The following is a 22,827-nucleotide window of genomic DNA, read 5'->3' on the forward strand; positions in this document are numbered from 1 at the left end:
CCTAGCCCTGGCATTTCTTTAACATAACCTGAAACTTTTGAGTTTTTGACCTTCAAGGAAGGATCTATGTGAAATGCATTCTTTTAAGTAATAGAAGAGAGACTCTTTATTCACTGAGATAATTACAGATTTGAAACTCCTGCATGCTTTACTAATGAGCTCGAATATTTTTAGCTATTGCAAGTTGTTTTCTCTTAGGCATATTTACACATAATCTACCCCATATTGCAAAAGACTTTACTTGTGTTTTAAACCCTAATTCATGTTCTTTCTTACTCTGGTTGAGTAGTAATCTGGGCAGAAGAATGCATGTTTAGAGAAGTAGTAATTGTTTTAATAGGAAATAGTAATACAATCATCTGGCTCCTTTTATAGCATAGGTGTTAATATTTTGCCTAAATAAGAAAAAGAATCTAACTCAATATTCTTTTCTCCTTGTGCTGGACCATGGAAGGTCAAGTTTATATACATTAGTGTTAATCTACTCCTCCTTAACTACAGATAATCTATATTAGTGTGTTGAGAAGATTTTACACTGTGTTACTCTCCAATGTTTCAAGGAAAACACACCTGTGAGGAAACAGCTTCACTGCATAGTGAGTGTCCTGATGACATTGCATATTTCCACGTAGGCCATGGGTCTGAGGCTTGTCTGCAGTCTGACCTGACTCCTGGGGTTCCTTCTGGAATACGCGATTGATAAGCAGCCTGATGAAGAGTAACTGTGGGGCTCTTTCTCACCCATCTCCCTAGTTTTGGTCAATATACAAGATTTTCTGTTGTTCCTTCTTCAGGAACATTTGGAAGCTTCTGTATAAGCCTTGGGAACTTGTTGGCTATAATTTAGAGTTAGCTTCTCAATGGCTTAGTGACCTAAAACCCATGCCATCTGTCACCTGGCCTCTTTTCATTTGGTATCATCCTGTGGGGAAGGGACTACAGGAAGATGCCATCATGCTGATCTTGTGTCCCCTGCCTCTGTGAGTAATAAACTGAATCCATTCGGGCTTGCTGTCGCCTTACCAACAAAACCTTCGGAAGAGAGCAAGCCAACCTAGCAGCTGCAGCAGTGGCTTCTTGGCTTTATTAGCCATTGCACTGTTACTGAGGGACTGCTTGACCACTTGACAATAACGTAAGTCACTGGGAAAATGTTCTGAAGTGAAACATTCAAGAAACGCCTACAGTTCATTTATGTCGTACAGCAGCAGTTCTTTGTAGTGGAAGAGAACAATATGCGTGATGGACTTTTTCAAGCCTTGTATGTTGATGTCATATATTTCTACGTCTCTAAAATAGGAACAGCACTGAAAGATTATATGTGAGGGTAAAAGAACACAAATGGACACTAGTTATTGAATAGAGGCCAGATACATGGCTCTGTTCCAAATCCATTTCATACGCTAACTTCTTTAATCCTCACGGGACACAGAATTTGGTACATATCCAGATTTAAGAGATAAGATGCATGATGTCGGGGCTCAGGTGAGAATGCAGAAATCCCAACTCTAACTCACTTTTAATTACTGCGTTATAGTGTGCCTCTAGTTAGTTAGTATGATGTCCCCAACATTACAATTTCAGTGGCAGTTCAAACAAGGCCCATGGCCACTTTTATGGAAACACATGCCTCTAAAATTAAAGAAGGAGGGAATGAATTTTCTGTCCTTAATTCCAGAGACAAGAAGTTGCTGGTGTCTCCCAGTAAAAACAAGACTGATACTTATTTCATATAGATATTTTCACATAGAGAGTTATCTAACAGAATTTAATAACAGAATGTGTCCACTGCCCCTTTGTTATATTTTGTTTGTAGTAGTTCCAGTATTCCTAGGGACAACAGGTGTATGCCTGCAACCTGTTCCAGAATACTAGAAGTGTTTCTCATTTAACTCACAGGATATAGGTTTTAACTTTGTCTTTCTTTAAGAATCACATTATAGATTTTGCAAGTAGTAGTTACACTATTGGTTAAATTGTATGATATAGACATATTCTATATCTTGTCAAAAGCGACTGTAAAGATTTTTTATTTGAACCTTTTTGTTCCATGGTAAGGTACTTTCCTGCATGTTTCTAGGTACTGATTACTGTGCTATCTTAAATATGTGGAAAGGTCAACAAACTCTCAATTAAAATTTGAAGGTTCTGTCATTTTATGACTACTTCTATGAGCATTTGAAAGGCATTTTAGGAGATGTGTTTAAGTTTTATTGGTAGGTTAACTCTTGGGAACATATTTGTTCAGTTCTTGTCCAATGCTGTATAATGTCATGGTTCAGAGCTCTGAAATTAGTCTCATCTACTATGGGTTTAGACAGTTCAAGTTCAGGTTTTGCTATAGCATTTGGTGTGCTACATTTTGCATGATAAAAAAGGTTTTACCACTTTTAAGTTTCAGCTCAAAATTTGTTCAGGAATTACAACTTTTTTTTGAAATTTCATTTGTTGTAGGTCATTGCAAAAAACAGAAATATTATTTTGTGATAAGTCAAAATACATAATTCAAGAGAACTGTAAAGTGATAAAAATATAACCATCCAAATAATCAGTAAATAACATATTTGTAGTGTGTTTTATAGAATAGCACACTTTGAAGTTTTACCTGGATGCATTGCTCCAGAAAAAGCTTAAACAGTCCTCTTCAAATTATAAACTGTAAAATCTCAAATGACAACATAAAAATATCACAGATATCTGTGTAATATTATCTTAGTTTAAAGTCACTTTTTAAAATTATGATTTTTTAGTAAAAGATATTTGAATTTTAATATAATTGCATGATATTACATATTGATCCTGATACATAAAAGAAAACAAATATAAAATTCAATATGTCATCACTGACATTTTTAGGATATTAAGTAATCTCCATAAGTTATAATGTCCTTAACTGTCAAAAATATATATTTAAACTAAGTTGTTGTGTTCTATGCTTAACAATTTAATTGAAATTATATATGAGGCCTGTGTGGAAAAAATCCAGCCATTGTTATATAATGAGAACGATTTGTGAGATATCGATGCAACCCAGCCACCAAGGAGAGTGGACTGGAATGCACATGCGTGAATAATGACAACTTCACTGTACTAGTCAGTGGGGGTGGTAGACATTGTTTAGTGAGCATGTGTACTGTGTGGCAGTTACATTTAAAATCACTGAGTAAATAAGTAGAGCAACAAATCTGCATCATATTTTGCATTAAACTTGAACATTTCTCCATGGAAACTATTTGGATGATTCAGAAGCCCACAGCTATGGGCAACCGGTGATTGGCAGCTTCATCATGAAAACGTGCCCACTCATGCATCATGTCTCATGCAGAGTTTTTTGGTGAAACATCGAATCATTCAGGTGACTCAGCTCTCCCACAGCCCAGATTTGGTGCCCTGTGACTTCTGGATTTTCTCAAAACTAAAATTATCTTTGCAAGGGTAGAGATTTCAGACTGTTGATGAGATTCAGAAAAATATGATGGAGCAGCTGATGGTGATTGGGAGAACTGTGTGAGGTCCCAGGGTGCCCACTTTGAAGGGGACTGAGATATCATTGTCCTATACACAATGTTTCCTGTATCTTATATCTTCTTCAATAAATGTCTCTATTTTTATGGTTGGATACCTTCTGGGCAGACCTTGTATATGGTGCAAATGACCATTAGCAGATTAATCCAATATAATATTTTGCTCCAAAGGGCTATTTTTAGTTGGTTTCAGTATTTAAATTTCAATGAAATATGTTAATGCAGCCTAATTTGCATTGCATGCTGGTCCTGTCAGTGAGTGCTATGGCCTTAACTTCTATAATTCTGATTACAAAATACACTGTAACTAATATTTAGACAAATCTGAGATTGCAATTAGAGAAAGGCAGTATTACTACTAAATTACTACTATGATGGCTACTACTACTTATCATGTATTATTTCCTATATGCTGAACCTGATTCTAGGCATTTAAGTTTATAATTTCTAATTCTCACGACTGTAAGAGAGAGTTTACTCAGTTCACTGATAAAAAAAATGAAACATGAGGTTAAATAACTTGCCAGAAGTCACTTATTTGGCTTGTAATGGGAAAGCTGGATTTTTGACGTCAGGTCAGCCTGAGTCCAAAACCTACCCTCTTCATGGACAAAGTCGTTAGGGGAAGGTGCAGCGAGGGTGGTCACTGTATGCAGCCTCAAAGGGTGTCTTTTCCCGGGTGAAGCCCCCGATCCAAAACCAGATTGCAGGACAGGAACTCAGTTTGGTGAACCACTTTCAGTGGATTGGCACATGCCAGACAAAATTGATTGTATGAACGTATTAATTTATTGGAAGAGGAATATATTTTCTTCTACTGATCACAATCTTTATAGTCATTTTCAGGGGTTTTTCCTAACATTATGTTTCCAGGGATAGCAAATCAGGCCTCAGAAGGGTGCTTGATAGCTTGCGGATCAGAACAAGGTATCCCGGAGGGATATTTCTCCTAGGCCATGATTGGAGCTTCCTACGTCACCTCGCCCAGCTGCCTTATCCCAACACTCATCCAAACACACATTGACACACAGCTCTATGACAAACCGAATACTTCTGTTACAGAGTTCCTGTGTTTCTATCTGTTCCGTGGACAGCTACATTCTCGTCTTTGGAATTTCATTCTCAGTCTTAGAGTTAACCATTCCCTCCTAAAATAAAGTATTCTATTTCAAACCAAGAGCTATACAAAGTTAGAAATTAAAATTATTTTTAGTTTAAACCTCATTTCCTGTATGCCTGTTAAGGCATTTATCACCAGGATTGGACTTGGAGTGTTTAAAAAACCTCTTAAGAACCAATTTAGTACACAAATAGTACCTTTTATACGTGGCTGGTAATTCATTTTCAGATGCTTAAGTTTAAAATGTTTAAATTTTAAAGTACTCTACTGCTATTCTCATGGTTCAGCATAAAAATTAGAGTCGTTGAGTTAATTCATTTCCTAAACTTATTAGAGATTAGCATAATTAGAAACATAAAGAGGGAAACATCTCTACTCACATTTACTGAGGTTAGAAAATAACAAATGGTTTATTAAACATATTTTTTAAATTTTGACCTAGTTTATTAATAATATGGAACCTAATTTAAGATTAGCACTCTAAGGGACTATTTTAATTAATACAGATTTACTGAGTATGCATTTAATAATAACCACTCTGGGCTGGGCACTATGCTGGGTAATTGAGATACAGTACTGTGATAAGTTCCTTGACTTCAGAAAGCTAAAAGTCTGAGATGTATACACAGTAAACAGGCCTTTCTAATAAAGCGTGATAAATGCTATCAACAGGAGAGTCTTCCCAGAGGAAATGATCTCCAGTTGAGACTAAGGGATGAGTAGGCGTTAGATACATTGATGTTGGGTGGGAGAATGTATGTGAAAGGAAGAGAAAATATTCATTTGAGGGGTAACGTCTCCTGCAAAAGTCCTGTGTCAGGAAAATAACACATTTGTGGTAGTATAGGTATTGACAAGCCATTTGGCTGCCGTTCACTGAAATAGGGTGCAAAGAGGGCACAGAAGACTGCGAATTGGGAAGATCAAGTAAATACTTTCAGTTTGGACATTTGAACTGCTTATAGTGTGTATATGTGGAGATAGGTGGTAGACAGCAGGGTATACAAATCTGGAGCTGGAAAAAGAGAATTAGATTGGTATAGCAAATGGGAGTTTTTCATAACTTCTGTTTCTGATATTTCAGTGTTGGTATACAAAAATGCCTTCTATTTATAAATAGTGACTCTGTATCCTGCTGTTTTGCTAAATTCACCTACTAGGTCGAGTAGTTTGTTGGTGGAGTCTATAGGGTTTTCTATGTACACTATTATGTCATCTGCACCCAGTGACAGTTTTACTTCCTTCTTTCCTATTTGGATGCCTTTTATTTCTTTTTCTGGTCTGATTGCTGTGGCTAGGACTTCCAATACTATGTTGAATAGAAATGGGGGAAAGCAGACATCCTTTTCTTGTTTGTGATCTTAGTGGGAAAGCTTCTAGTTTTTGCTCTTGAGTATGATGTTCCCTGTAGGTCTCTCATACATGGCCTTAGTTACGTTGAGGAATGCTCCCTCTACTCCCACTTTGCTGAGTGTTTTTATCATAAATGGGTGCTGTACCTTATGAAAAGCATTTTCCATATCTATTGATATGATCATGTGATTTTTATCTTTGCTTTTGTTTATGTGATGTATTACATTTATTAATTTGCAAATATTCTACCATCACTGCACCCCTGGGATGAATCCCATTTGGTCATGGTGTATGGTCTTTTTAGTGTATTGCTGGATGTGGTTTGCCAATGTTTTGTTGAGAAATTTAGCATCTCTGTTCATCAGTGATATTGGCCTGTAGTTTTCTTTCTTTATTGTGTCTATTTATTTGGGGGGTTAGGATGATGTCGGCCTCACAAAAAGAGTTTGGGAGTCTTCCCTCTTCTTGGATCTTTCGGAATAATTTGAGAAGGATAGGGGCTAGCTCTTCCTTAAATGTTTTTTAGAATTCTCATGTGAAACTGTCCAGTCCAGGTGTCCAGGGTTTTTGTGTGCTGGGAGTTTTTTGATTATTGCATTAATTTCACTAGCTGTTACTGGTCTGTTCAGGTTTTCTGCTGCTTCTTGATTCAGAATGGAGGAAGGAGGCTGATCACAGGGGAAAGAAGGGTATGGGTCAAGTCAAGGAACATGTATAAAGGACCCATGTACAAAGACAACAGGGATGGAGGATTAAATGTGGGAAGTGGGGGTGGTTAGGTCAGGGGGGAGTAATAGGGGAAAAATGGGGACAACTGTAACTGAACAACAATTTTAAAAAGGAATTAAAGGCCTACTAAACTTAACAAGGAAAAAAAAAAGAACTAGATTGGAAATATAGATTTGGGAATCATAGATGTTTTAAATTTTATTTTTCAATTACAGTTGACATACAATATTATATTAGTTTCATATGTACAACATAGTGATGTGGCATTTATATTTTTTGTGACATGATTATCTTGGTAAGTCTAGTATCCACCTGGCATCACATATAGTTACTTATGAAAATAATATTAACTATATTCTTTATGCCATACTGGGACTATTTACATCCCAGGGACTATTTTGTGACTACCAATTTGTACTTCATAATTCCTTCACCTTCTCACCCAGCCCCACCCCCCAAACTCCTCCTATCTGGCAATCATCAGTTCGTTCTTTGTGTCTATGAGTCTGTTTCTATTTTGTTTGATCATTTATTTTGTTCTTTGGATTCCACATGTAAGTGAAATCATATGGTATTTGTCTTTCTGACTTATTTTACTTAGCACAATACCCTTTAGGTTCATTCATGTTGTTGCAAAAGATAAGAATTTATTTTTCCCGACCAAATAATATTTCATTGTACATATGCACCACATCTTCTTTATCCAATTGTCCATTTATGGGTACTTAGGTTGCTTCCATATCTTGGCTATTATAATAATGCTGGTCCCATGTGCTCATGGAAAGAATGTATATCCTGCTGCTTTGGAGTGAAGTGCTCTAAAAATATCAATTAACTACATCTGACCTAAGGTGTCACTTAAGGCCCTTGTTTCCTTGCTGATTTTTTTTCTCTGGAAGATCTATCCATTGATAACAATAGGGTGTTAAAGTCCCCCACTATGACTGTATTACTGTTGATCTCTCCCTTTCTGTCTGTCAATATTTGTTTTATATATTTAGGTGCTTCTACGTTAGATGCATAAATGTACACAAGGGTTGTAACCTCTTGTTGGATTGATCCCTTTATCATTACGGGGATCAAAGGAGAAATGTCCTTCTTTGTCTCTTATTACAGCCTTTGTTTTAAAGTGTATTTTGTCTGATACAAGTTCTTCTACCCCAGACTGTCTTTTGATTTATCTCTCTATCTTCTACTTTCCATCCCTTTCTGAGAAGCCAAGCATTTTTCAGGAACCTAATTAAGAAAAATCTTTTTTGATAAAAACTTTCTAAAAACAAAACAAAACAATGTGTTATTAATGCTGCCAAGTAATAATAGCATATTAGAAGTTCTCATCAATATATTCAATCTTAACACAATTTATCATTTTTCACAATTTTCAGATGTTCTTTTCAAAACACTTTAACATCTCTGAAATTGGTATGTATTCCATAACCAATGGCTATTATATATTACTGTCAACAATTTTGCTTTCTTAGAGGCATGTAAATGAATGATACCTCTTGCATTCTATGGTGTCTTAATTTGAAGAAATAAAGTAGAAATTGGATTTGGAACATAATGGGCTCAATTAGCTGAAAAATAAACTAAAAATAAAACTAGAAATCTAGGCACATTCACATATATGACAAGAAGAAATGGCTAATTTGGATTTGACAGCTTGAACCCACACCCCTCCTATATGAACACAATCATGTATTACCATTATTTTTCCACTGGTTAGAAACATATGGATAATACATTTCTTCTTAATGCTACACCTTACTTGACTTAGCATACCATATGTCTAGGTTTGAAAGATGAATTTTTTTTTAATAATCAAGTCATTTATTTTAACTGTTTTTATAAAACAATTTAAAAAATAACCTGTGGTGCTATCAAAATAACATAAAAGAAGGAATTCAATTGCAATGCAAATCCTTAAAAGTATCTACCAACTTCACTCATTATAGACATTTTTTGAAGTTTCCAGCCAAATTATAGAAAAGCGTTTTACCAGTTTATCTGGAAATACATGACTGTGTAAACAATAGATACCAGATTTGCTCACTGCAGCAACGGAGATTAATGATGCGTGGGCCGCTCTGGTTTTCAGCACATGACAAAAAAAATGGAATTCAATGGATGCGCCAGCTCTCAGTGTTTCTCACTGTAGCAGTGATTCTTATCACCAGGTGCCAGCACACACGTCTCCCCTATTCCAGTCCAGCTAAGGCCACGTCTGTCAACATACTAAGTTCAACTCTGCGAAGAGTTTTATATTGGTAAATCAAATGCATTTCTATACACTTCTTAATTTGTTAGTTTAAATATATTTTACATGAACAGGATTTGTTTTTCACAAAATAAAGGCATCATAACAAGTAGGAAGTATTTATAGTCTATTAATGAATACTGAAGGCATTTTTTCTAAAAATATTTCCCTAATACTCTGCTAAATTACGTAGTGTTTTAATATTATTAATTTCTATGATTTAAAGATGACCCCCAGTTCAAATCAGAGAAAAGAGACATTATCAGCTATTAATACTTCAACATTGATTATTTTGTAGGGAATCCGTATTAATAGTCTCAGGCTTTAAAAGTTAGTGATGTTATCAAGAGCATGCAATTCATTGTAGATCAGAACATGAGGGAAACAGTTGCTGAGCTTACATTAAGGTAGGGAAAATGTGCTTATCTCACTTTCAGGAGACATTGCAGCCCCTGAAGCCCACTGCACTTGTCTGAAAACGCTGGCACGCCCTGACATGGCCAGTCACAGATGCAGGCTTGTTCAGTTACAGCTGTGTACTCTTCAGAAATGTCACTGTGGCTGGTAAATGATGACTGTTTTCAATTCACCTTTGCCACTTGAATTTCTAGGACTTCTTTTACTCAAACTCCTTTTTTCCCATATAGTTGGCTGTTCTATGTAACCATAACTTCCTAGGATCCACTAACCGCCCTTCTCTCTCGGGCTAGCTGTTCTGCGGGTTGGTCTTTTCCCAAGTTTACTTTAACATATCTTGAGAATATTCAATCACAGTTGGCCAGTACTCATATCTTCTCATTTAAGTATGCTTTGTGAAAACTTGCTGTTATATTCATGTCCTATACAATGGAAATATGTAGTCATGGTACTTTGCCTGGACATTCATAACATTGCAGCCATGACTATTTGTGAGAATTATCCCTGATAATTCAATATGACATTATTTCATTTATTTCACACACCATCGCTGCAGCCCGATGCTTGAAAGAGTCATAATAGTATAATTCCATATCACATCTTTTTTTTCTTTATTTGAGCCCTGGAATCACATCCCTTGAGACTTGAGGTGATGCTTACATGCAGAGAAAAGTACATGTACAAAGGCCAAGAGTATGAGACCATGGCAAAGGACCAGTAGTTTAGAAAAACTGAATTGCAAGGTCCAGGGGAAAGAGTGATAGTTAATAGCTAGAAAGCTAGACTGTGTTCACGTTATAAGTGGCCAGGTATGATATTCCATGGACTCTGACTTGCCGATGATGAGTAAATTTTAGGCAGAAAGTACAAGATCAGATTCGCATTTGGAAAATATCATTGTGTCGGCTTATTATGCAACAGACATGGAAGCATGCTCATTGCTAGACTTAGGCATATGGTCACACTGTGCAAAATTTGTTGTTAATTTCAACATTAAATCTTGTTCAGTTTCAATTGGCAAACAAGACAGCTGCAGCTGAAGTGCAGAAATAGAGCTTATACAAGATAAATGTTAGTGCTACATTGCGTGCTGGGAAGCCAGTGTTTGGTACATTTTAAATTCAAAGATAAAATCAAAGATTGGATTCTATGTAAAAATAAATTCTTTATTAATCACCTAGCTGCTGGAGTTCTGTTCTGTGGTTAAATGAGTTCCTCCTTAACCTACTATTAGAAAATAATTTATTTTATTAAAATCCTTATTGAAAAAATTATGTGTTCATTTTCATGTATGTATAAGAAGTACATTCTGAAAAAAGGTTTTTAAAAAAGATTTTATAAATTTATTTATTTTTAGAGAGGGGGAAGGAAGGGTGGGAGAAAAACATCAATGTGTGGTTGCCTTTCATGCACCCCCCACTGAGGACCTGGCCTGCAACCCAGGAATGTGCCCTGAGTGGGAATTGAGTGAGCAACCTTTTGATTTACAGGCTTGCACTCAGTCCACTGAGCCACACCAACCAGGGCTGATTTTTCTTTTTTTTATGTGTCAATACCTTCCTTTCAAATGAGATAATCATTCTGAACATTACTAATTATGTATAATGGATTATAGGCGTATACATTATATGAGTATGTATACACATATACAACTATTTCTCTAGTCCCATAGGATAACTATTAATAGTGCCTCCTGTCACACTAAAAAGTATTTAGATTAACACCACGTACAATGACAGATGTGAATCCCAGCTCTGATACACTCTGGTTTTAGCAAGAAGGCTCACTTTGGTGTCTTCATCTATAAAACTGTCGAAAAGAGTTTTTTCCCTGTAAGTTGTTGTGAGGAATATGTGCAGAATTGGCTTCACTGGTTCAAACACAGGTAGTCGAACACGGCTCCAAGCTGAGAAGGTCCCTATGCTTGGTTTAGTGCTGTATTGGTTTCCTGAAATTGTTAATACATGTCAACAAGGGTCAGCGCCTTTTCATTCTGCACCGGGCCCCACGATTTATAGTCATCCTTGATTAAGTGAAAAAGGTGCCAATTTAATTGACATTTTCTTTCTTAATTTTCTTCATTCTGGTTTAAGTCCTCATTTTATTTTACCAAATAAGTCCTTCATATCCATTTTAAACCAACTGAAATAGTAATGTATAACAAAAGCAGGTTATTTTTCATATAATAGCAAACCTCCTTTAAATTATACAGTATAAATCTAATAATGTTTATGGCAGAAAGTTCTGACAGCCTATTCAAATGTTGGGAACTGAACAATAAATTATTAGTATATTGTAAAGGGTAGCTGAAACAACTCTTTACTGAGAAAAATCTTAGGTTATATTAAAATGATTTTAATATCATAAGTGATTCTCCAAAATTAGGAAGAATCCTCTGGCTTTTCATATATAAATATCTGTATACACCTGGATAGTCACAATAGGAACAATATAAATATCCAAATTCTTTTTGTGTATGTGTGTATTACATGGTGCCAGCATTACTATTCATACTTAAAATACTCATAAGGATAGCTTTAACTTATCAAGCCGTTGTTGTATGCCAGCCCTTTGCTAATGTTCTATGGGTATCATCAGTGTACATGTATTTTCAACTCATACACAGACAAACCAAACATCCTCTGAGGAGGGTGTTATTATTCCCATTGTAATAATAACACTTTTGAGGTTTAAGATAGAGAGTAAATAACTTGCCAAAAATATACAGATAGAGGATAGAGCTTAGTTTTGAAAACTAAATCTCCAAATTTTCAAGCATGAGCTCTTAATCAATAGGTCAATGTGTTGTAAGTTGGCATAAAAATACACTGTCAGAATCCCATGATTTTATAACACATTTGTTCACAGTCTCTAACAATGAAGCTGATAGAAATATGTTTGCATTCTGGATCATCTGTATGGTTCAATGCATTTATCTTCAGGTCCTCACAAGTGCACCTAAATTCTAACAAGACAGTGAGAAGGAAATGAGGCAGATTTAAAATTTAAATGATTCTTTTCCACTAAGTGAAGGACTCATGGTATCGTGTTACGCTATACCCATGAAAGTTTCTCAGCAGCTCAGAAACGTATAAGATGCAGAAGAATTGAATCAGTACACAGCACAGCATAGTGAAAGACACAGCAAACTCCAAAAGCCAGTACTCTGGCAGCTGGCTCTTTATTCCGATTGCCAGGGCCAATTTAATTTCAGGAAGACAACATCTATGCCACATTAGATACTTGTTGCTCTTTTTAGTTTCATTATTTTTGTAGTGTTGTTCCTGTATTTGTGAACTTGGTTTGGTATTTTAATTGTACATAGCTAACAACATAAGACCTATCTATTCATATGTTTAAACATACTTAAGTAATATTAAAATAATTTAAATCAGTATTGGGAGTCTGTAAGATTTATTTGTTTTGTTTTCCTTTTACTTGAAATAAATTTGGAGGAGCTATATTGGGCTACATTTCTTCATGTGACTACTTGATTATTTATAGCATCACACCATTAGTTTTTATTATTTTACACTATGTTGATATTATAATGATTGCCCAATCTTGATTATTTTCATATTCTCATTAGGCTTTTTTTCTTTTGCCTTAATTTTGTTAATGTTCAGTCATTTAAAAGGTAAAGCAGTTCATTGTCACTCACCTTCTTGTACACTTCCTATGCTGTTCCCATGAATTATTATTCAAAAAGTCTTATTTCTGGAATATAATGACTTTATATATATTCTGATTAGTTAATCCTTTAAAAATATAACTCTCCCTATGGTAATGGTAATATGAAGCAAGTTATTAGATGAGACACAAAACACAGTTTATTGAGTTTCTGAGAGACAAGGAAAATGTTTGAGGACTATAAGGCCTTGTTTGACATTGCAATATTGCTACGATCTTTTTAAGAAATAATTTGAAATTAAATTTTAAAAATAAGAAATTTCTAATTCTCTCTAAGTGGTTAAACATGTCTACAAATTTTCCATAATTAGTCCTGGAGAATTAGCAGTACCATACACTGATTAAGAGAATGCTTTAATCTATTCTATCTTTTAAACTGAAAGGTGGTATCATTTCTAAAGATGCCCAATTTGTTATAATTATTGTTTAGTGGGGTCTACTTATTATACAGTTTTACAAGGCAATGTAGTGTGCATTTACTTTTTTGTTACTGAATTTCTTGGATCAGGAGAATGCTGACTATTGGGAGGAAAAAGGGTCAAATTCAAAAGTAAAAATAAAAAGATCCTATTAGAATCATTATACAACAAAATTTCTCAACTTTTTTACTTTAAATAATTAAACTGTAAGTTTAAAAGTAATAAATTAATCAAAGATCCAGAAACTTACAATATATTCTGAAAATCGTTTGCTCCCATTCTTTCCCATGCCATACGTTCACGGGGAGGGGGGTGAGGTACTGAAATTATTGTGTATTTCCCTGTATGTACAAGTGTCCTGACCACAGGCAGTTCTTCCCGTAGAATATCTGAGGAAGCGAGTCATCTACAGCACGTAGCCATTCCGTACATTATTTTCCTGTGAGGCTCTAGTTACAAGGAAATACATTTACACACTCATACATTACATTACCTGAAAATGCCCATGCTTTCTATTCAACGGTGCTTCAATATTCTGTTTTACCTGCAGCCGAGTGTGGTGCATCTGCGACAAATAACGAAGGAATTTTGCTCTCTCCAAATTATCCACTCAACTATGAAAACAACCATGAATGCATTTATAGCATTCAGGTTCAAGCAGGAAAGGGGATCAACATTTCAGCCAGAACGTTTCATTTAGCACAAGGAGATGTTCTTAAGGTAAGTGACATCAGACATACTTGTATTTTGATTGTTTTTAGTCATTAAGTATATGCTAATACATATATATGCGTACATAATCAACCATAAATTGATGCTACCATTCATAGATTTAAATTATATGTTATTTCCCATGTTTATAATATTATTTTCATTGAGATAAAGTGTTTTGTTTCCAATGTTTATAAGTAACTTTTATTTTATGATACCGAAAGTTTAATGTTTTATTAACATCAACACAAAAACACGTTCATGCCAGATATCTTGTATTCAATAAATATTTATATATAAATCATAATTAACAGAATAGTCATTTATTCAATAAATATAGTCATGTCCTGGCTGGTGTGGCTCAGTGGATTGAGTGCTGGCCTGCGAACCTAAGGGTCACCGGTTCGATTCCCAGTCACGGCACATGCCTGGGTTGCGGGCCAGGTCCCCAGTTGAGGGTGCATGAGAGGCAACCACACATTGATGTTTCTCTCCCTCTCTTTTTCCCTCCCATCCCCTCTCTCTCAAAATAGATAAATAAAATCTTAGGATAATAAAAAATAAATATAGTTATAAGTGTTTTATTTTTCTGTTTATTAAAATTATTTCTATTGATAGATGGATAATTCTTTGCAAATATGACTTTAAAATTCATAGTTATGAATATATTAAACTAAAACTCTATTTACAAATTATTTTTAAAATTAACTGTTAATAATAAGCATTTAGAATAAAATTAATTACTTGCATTAAAATTTAGAAATAATCAGATGTCCTTCTCTAAAAGATTTAATATTAGGCAAATAAATATTTCCGTATTTGCTGATTCATATTTTTTGAAGTAAGGTTTTGATAAATATAATTTATACATACAATTAGAATAAAAGTAAACATGTCAATAAACAACATAATTCTGTTTTCACAATCTTGAAAATAATTAAGATATCTCAGGTTGACTTATCTCTTCTATAAGCAGTGATTTTAGTGTGTTGGTTATTTTCTTCTTTTAAAAAAGAATATTGTTTTGATTATAATTCATGGTTCTCTGACACAAACAGTACTGTATGCATGCGAGGCTTTTGGACGTGGGAAAGATCTCCTGCAGTACAACTAAATACGTTAAATTTTAGTATTTTAGGTCCATTTCTGTTCGTTGCACTTTTGTTCATCGCACTAAATGTGTGTGGGGGGGGGGAGTGTATCAAGATACAGAGAAGAGGCCCAGCCCCTACTCTGTAGCATACTAGAAACATAATAAACGTGTATTTCTGTCTTAAAGTCAGGAAACGCTCCCCCACTTTTCCTAGAATATTTGTTTTCTCTGGATGCTGAAATGTATGCATTCCTTTTTCATGAATGAATGCATGAATAATGCTTATTATTGGAAAATTAATTTGGAATAACGGCTTCTGTCTTTTAAAAATAAAATAGCTCTTACGTATTCCTCAGCGTGCTGTCTGACTGAAGCCTTACTTGTTTGGAGTCAGGTTTCATGCACTTGTGACTTGTGTTACCTTGAGGAAGAGTAGGACCTCGGTAGTAAGTGACAAAAGTGAGGGGATGTGATGGTGAGAGATAAAGGCAGGCCAAAAAAATCAATTTAATGCACTACTGGATTTCATTAAATAATGAATTCCCATCATTAATGAGGGGATAGAAATATATACTCCTAGCAATTTTTAAGATGTGTTTTGTAATTTTCTTAGAGTAATTCCCAAAATTGAAAATACTATATGCTACATATTAAAAGAGAAACATGCAAATTCAGTAATCGCCTTACTGGTAATCTGCCTGGGATTTATTCTAAATTGTTACTTTAAAATAACTTCTACAAACCACTCTATAGAGACAGTTTGGGATCAAGGGCTTTTACACTCCAAGTCTGTCTCCATGGTCTCTCCCTCAGTGTAAGATGTAAATTGCTAATATGTTACCTTTTTCCTCCCATTAATCCCATGGACAACTAATAGTTCACAGACACCTAATGGCACAGGTAGAGTTAGGCAAGCACAGGCAGTGAGACGCGCCCTCCAAGGAAAAAGGAAAACTTCTCAGATTGTGGAGCCCGAGTCCTCTAAGAATGAAAAGGTCATTTGTCTTAACTGCAAACTAGCCCATAAGAACCGGTCCCAATCTCCAGCACTTTCTAATATCAAACCTAGTAGAATCAGTTCTCTCCCTACATTCAGCCTAGGGAATAAGAAGAAATGAATAAAACAATAGTCTGTTATAGAGTCCTTTGCCCCCTGACCGAGAGAATTTAAAAGTATTATTTTCTTTATGTGGTAGCACTGGCCACATTCTCTTATAATCTTTATACAAACATTGGGTTTGGAAGGTGGGTTTTTTTTTCTGGTAGTATTTACACTAGAACATCACTGTATTGGGTTCTAATAAAAACAGAAATGGCAACAGAAAATATGTGTATGTATTTATCTATTTCTAAACACACACGCACACACACACACACACTTTTCCTCTCAGAGAGCTCACAATCCAGGCTGCTGCTCACTTACTCGTGCTCTCTCTCCCTCCCCCTTCTTTCCATAAACTACTGTAGCTATTTATAACTACGCTAGTAAACTTCATAGCGAGTGGTAAGGATCCTATGACCCTTCCAGGTAGGCTATCCCTGGTGCCACTGCCAGATTTTCTGACACATTCAACCTGGGAAAATGGTTTCCATTGGTCTGTACCTGGGGTTATATATTTTTATAAAACTCTCCAGATCACCTGAGGATCCCCGGTGTGGGAATTACATGGGTGTCCTTCTTTGGTTCCACTCTTTTCAGCTGGCCAAGAGTACTGAACTTCTCAGACCCTCACTCAAAATATGTGATATAATGAATTCTTTCAACTAACATTTATAGGAGGTGTTTGATTGATGTAGACTCTAAACAATTAACAATGAAGAGTTCCCATTGTCAGCCTGATAGGACAAAAGCCGAACACCAATCGATACTGTTTCCACTTTTGTTGCTGCTTAGCAGAGACAAAATTCAAGGGAATCTTTTTACCAGAGCGGGCATGGTGCAGTTTAAGACTTACTTCTTATGTAGAATGTAGACTAAACGGGCGACAATGGAAAAGAGCCAACAAAATAACTCAAAATTGATTTTGAGACTCCAAAAAAGGGTTAGGACAATTGCTGTCATATTTATAAAAAATTTGACACTTGATATTTGATATGAAAATTTGATATTTGAGGATCACTTGATGAATAATGTCTTTTAGGAGAATGATAAGAAGGTTATTAATGTATTATTGTTGTTGTTTTCTAAGACGTATTATTTTCAAGCTTTTTTCCTAACCTACGTGTGATCGTTTGGATGTACCACTTCTAAGAGCCGATTGTTAGATTTTCAGCTTGGTGTTATACATAGTTACTATTAAAAATTGAATTTGATTACTATTAAATTTACTTACATTTAAATTATAGTAAAAACAAAAGTAATGAATATACTTTAATATCCTAATTATTTTACTACTTTGACTATTATCTGTGTTTTTCATGTTAGTCATGCATATTGTATCTCTGTGGTGGAAACACTGTATCCAAGTGTGCATCTCATCCCAACTTTACATTCAGTGATGTTCCATTAATAGGGTGATCATGCTCCCAGCTGGAGCATGTATGCTGCAGAAATTGGCAAGCACCACAAATCCTGACCTGATTTCTTGTTTTTCTCATTCCCTATACATTGTGAATAGTACCACAAATTGAGAAAATACCTTTTCTAGTATTTGAAAACTATTCCACTTAGAAAAGTTGTTCATATCATTTACACACCAGTGAAGTTCTGATATAACTTTTTGTTGATATTTCACTTTTATCTAACAAAAATACCAAGTTATATTCATTTAGGAGCTACTACTGTTTGTCCGTTGGCACTGATAAGATGCAGATAAAATAGTTTGGCAAAGAACATTGAAAGCATTTTGTAACAATCAACCAACTCTGTGGGATTTATCATAATGAATATGGTATATTTTATTACTATTTGTAAATTGTGTGCTAGACATCCTTTAATCAGGGATTCCCAAATGACAGTCTAAGGGAAAAAATGGCCTGAGATCTGTTTCTGTAAATAAAATGTTGTTGGGAGAAGGTCACTTTATACATTGTTTGTAGCTGCTTTTGTATGGCAATGGGAGGACTGAGTAGTTGCAACAGGGATGTTCGGACCCCAACAGCCTAAAATATTTACTATCTTATCCTTTTCAGAAAAAGTTTGTCAACTTCTCCTTATGCCAATAAAAGTTATTTTTTAAAAAATGTATGAACATATACACTTCCAGTTTTGTTGGTTTGAGAGCTGGTTGTTAAACATTTTACAGCACATCAGTGAGCTCATATGACCACCATGCATATATACCAACTCTGCTTATTGCTGTTCACTGCTAATCCTTTATCACTCCTTTCAGAAGCACTCTGTAAATATCCGTTAGTATAAGGTGTCACATTAGGCCTCACGAAACCCTTCAATCTCTCTCCCACTGAGGATCACAGAGGTGAAATGATTAAATGATTAATGACAGCCCACAAAACTTGAACTATAAAGTTGGGATGGCAACTTTGTTACATAATCACGCAGCTAATGCCCCTGAAAAGCTGGCCATTCATTGTGCCCCCAAGTCCCTCACTAAGATACACCAGCTCTTGTAACTGAGGAAACATGATATAGCTATTCCAAGACACAAATATTGGAATGCAAACAAAAGTTCTCTGCTCTGTTTCACATTACTTTTGGAAGAACATATAAGGTTTAGAATATGGTCCTTTTTGATTAACCATTATAAAATGTGTTCTTTCATTCACAATTTGGTGTCTTACCTTGTTAGAAAAAAATGTATTTACATTTCCAAATCAATCTGTAAAACAAATGACCAAAAATGAAAACCCTAATAATGTTCATGAGAAGGAATAATTTGAAGGTTTGTGCACATAAGTACATGTGTAATTTCTCTCTTTTGATTTTACTTTTTATGTACTTTCTGCTCTTAGGTTTAAATAACATCTTTCTGGATAATTCATTGAAGAAATGACTGAGTATATACCTTCTAATCATACATGTATGACAAAATTAGCAACAGTTTTTGGGGTTGATAATCAGTTCATCAAAATAGGGTTTGACCTTCCAGACTTAGGAGGCTCTGTACACCATAATTAATTTCAAGCCCTGATCCATTACAAAGGTTTGGTAATTGAAAAATGGCAATGTTAAGTTCTAGTCTGTCCCACTGTTAGACTAACCAAATTAATTGCAACCTTTTAACAAATTAGAGTCTTATCAAATAATTTTATTAACATTATAAAAGCACTCAATGTCTTTCATGATATTAATTCTTAAATTGACTTGAAATTCCATATTTGGCATAAAAGTAAGTCTTCAGTATATGAATTAGGTGCTCAGTAACTAAGAATGTTTCTGTGGGAAACACTAAGAGTCTGTTCCCTTCCAACTAAAATGTGTTACACAGTTATCTAATTTTTTTAGCTTTCTAATGTCTGATAAAAATAGATATTAAGATATGTGCTGAAAATAATGATAATAATAATTTATAGTACATCTTAAAAAGGAAAAACAGGCCCATTTAAATAAAAATATTCTTAAAGATCCTGATTTTAATAAGAATAGAATTGTGAGAAGTAACAATCTCACATAGAAGTTTCTTGTGCTTCTGATCAGACCCAATAATCACTGTTATGGTAAATTTACTTTTAAGTGAAAGACACATTTTTTTTATGATCTCTTATTTGTATGCTTTGTACTCGTCTCCTTCAAAAGTAATTTGTTTTTGGCTATACTACATTGTCCTTCCTTGTTGCCTTTATGTTTCCATAGTTATTTTAATACATTTGAAGGATTTTATTTACCAGTTAAACAGCATCAACTTATTACTATAAAATTATTTTTTTGAAAGCCTTCCTAACACTTGCTTTTCATTGGATTTAATAATTTTGTACAGGCTTTTAACATTCATGGTTGGATAATCACGCTTCATTTTACTTTCTTTATTATCGTAGTGCTTCCTTAGCATTTGTTTTCTACCTTTTGACTATACGTTGTGAAATAAACTAGTTCCTGCATTTTGGTATTGAATTAGGTCCTCCCAGATGGGCATCAGTTAATTCTTTTCCTGTTTTTTAATATTTGTCTTTTCATGTCCTTTCTTTCAATAATTATTCTTAACATTATTTCTCTAAGAAAGTCTCTTTTGAAAAGAAAAAAGTATGCTTATAGCTTAAAAATATACAAAGGTCCAAAATAAATGTTTCTCCTATAATAGAAAATATTAGATTAATTTTTAAATATTTCTTTGCATTAAGAAGAATGTCTTAATATTCTTTTTAAATTTTTATTCCCAGAATGAAACGCATGCATGGAAATGTTTTTGAAGTACTTTGTTACTTTTTACATTGTTATATATAGCAATGATTTATAAATATGGAGTGAAGTAATGGTACTTGTCATCATTAAACATTTTTTATTGCCATCAAAAATTTGAGAGAAAAAATTATTAGGAGAGACTTAAAAAATTTTAAAAAACCAATTTTTGGTTACTCAGTTATAGTGAGAACTTATTTAGTTTATATTTTCCCCTTATTTGACTGCTTTTGACAGACTGGAATTTCTTTCAATGTGTCCACAACATGAAATCAGAACTAGTTGAAATCCAAAAGACAATTATTTATATTTAACGTGGAAATCAAATTATATATTGATGGGAAGTAAGGGAAATAAAATGAAACTATTCTTTGGGGTTACCGTGACAATATTAACCACAAATAAGATGCGCCAGATTTACAGTGTCTATAAGCTATATCATATCATGAAACAATGGTATTCAGAAGTGGACTTCTGAGAATATTGACCATTTGAAACTCACAGACACAGAAGTTGTGTTTTCTGATCCTTACTTCCGAATTATCCCTGAGTAATAATATTCTTAAGTGAAAAGTTGAATCTTATAAAACCAAACAAAAAACATTTCTGCACTAACGAACCTCAACATTTGGTTTGGCATTATTGAAGACAAATAAATTCTCTCTATTATTATCTAAAACAGAAACTTGTTTGTATGATAAAGAAGATTCTACCAGGTATTTAAGTTATTTCAATATAATTTTAGGAAAATTGTCCATATGACCTTCTCTCTGTTACTCCAGTGCTTTTTAAATAGCAACACACTTTTTTTTAAATTGTCAGAAAGACATTTAAAAAGAGAGAGTGGCGAGTAAGATGTTTGCTATTAGGAATTAAATAAAGATGTAGGCTTGAACTATTCCCACCTACCACCCTCTCTGTGGTAATGCAGCAGGTACATAAACTGGTGGAGCTTAGAGGGTGTATGAGGCGGTAGATTCCCTCAACTCAAGCGGGGAGAGCAGGAAGGGCTTGTCACTGTAGACTTAAAACTTCCTGTGCAGAAAAGGGAATGGGTCATGTGGTTAGAAGTGTATTGTGAGGGTCCTGAATAGAAATTATATTTGTGTGGTATGTTAAAGTTTTTGTTATCTCTATAACATTTAAATTTGTATCCATAATAAGTAAACAGAAAACTATAAAGAGCTAAATATAAATAAGCACATACTTAAGGGAATTAAGTAATCAGAGGGAAGAAAGACAAAGTTAAATACATAACAACAGCAGCTATGCATTAATTTGAACTCTGGAAGCATTAAAAGAGAAATTTGTAATAATTTTAAAAGTTATGAGAAATCTTAATAATACAATTAGAGTATGAGAGAGAAAGAGATTCTAGAGTTTGACTAATGATTTTAAAATTTAGAATTTTCTTAGAAGACCTAAAAAGAAATTAGTCTCTGCTGAAACTCTAGTTGTTAGTGCAAAAGATCCAGTGAAAGATTGTTTCCAGAGGAAAAAATAGATAAATTTCAGAGGAGAGAATATAAAAGAATCGCAATGTAGTTTTGGAGACTTGAATATGTAAATAATAGGAACTCTAGGTGGAAAGTAAAAGGATTAAAAGGACAGAATAATTAAATGAATAAAAACTCAGGAACATTTCTTCGGGCTAAAGAAGGTCTTGAATCTGCAGATAGACAAGGCTCATTACTTTATTTGAGTAATCCAGCTTAGAAATACGGGTAAAAATTTCCAATTCATTTCATTAAGTTCAACGTCTCACTAAAACCTGATCAATATAATTTGAAAACAAAGGAAAGAGAAAATTATACATGAGTTTTTATGTATAAATTATAGGAAACATTGTAAATAGACTTTCAAATTAAACCAAATAATCTAGCACAATTAAAATATTTCATTCAGGTTAATAGAATAATGATTTCCATTTTGCATGACCTAGAAATCCTCCTGTAGGTGGTATCAATGTAATGAATACCACACTGGAGAAGCATGGGTGCTATAGCAAGATCACTAGATTGGGAGGTTAGTGACCCAGTTTTGACTCTAATGTCAGGTCAGAGAAAGACAATTTCAAGCCAGAGACATAACTTTGAGCAGTTTTTCTCAGTTTATTCTACTCATTAGCATGCAACTAAGAGACTCCCAGCCCCAGCTCCATGACATTAAGTACTACGGAATAAGATTTGTAAGGTAGAATTGATCTTTGTAGGATAGC

The 22,827-nt window shown here is 34.4% G+C and overlaps 1 protein-coding gene across 2 annotated transcripts in view; it reads left to right on the forward strand.

Annotated features, from left to right (window-relative positions):
- CSMD3 (CUB and Sushi multiple domains 3) overlaps positions 1–22,827 on the forward strand; it is an 885,055-nt gene that overhangs the window by 575,481 nt on the left and 286,747 nt on the right. For both annotated transcript variants that reach the window (XM_024572155.3, XM_045181698.2), the window contains one exon: positions 14,060–14,229. In XM_024572155.3, coding sequence (XP_024427923.2) covers positions 14,060–14,229 — 170 coding nt within the window. The remainder of the gene's footprint in view (positions 1–14,059; positions 14,230–22,827) is intronic.

Source organism: Desmodus rotundus, chromosome 8 (genome assembly GCF_022682495.2).
Source record: "Desmodus rotundus isolate HL8 chromosome 8, HLdesRot8A.1, whole genome shotgun sequence".
NCBI classification, from domain to species: Eukaryota; Metazoa; Chordata; class Mammalia; order Chiroptera; family Phyllostomidae; genus Desmodus; species Desmodus rotundus.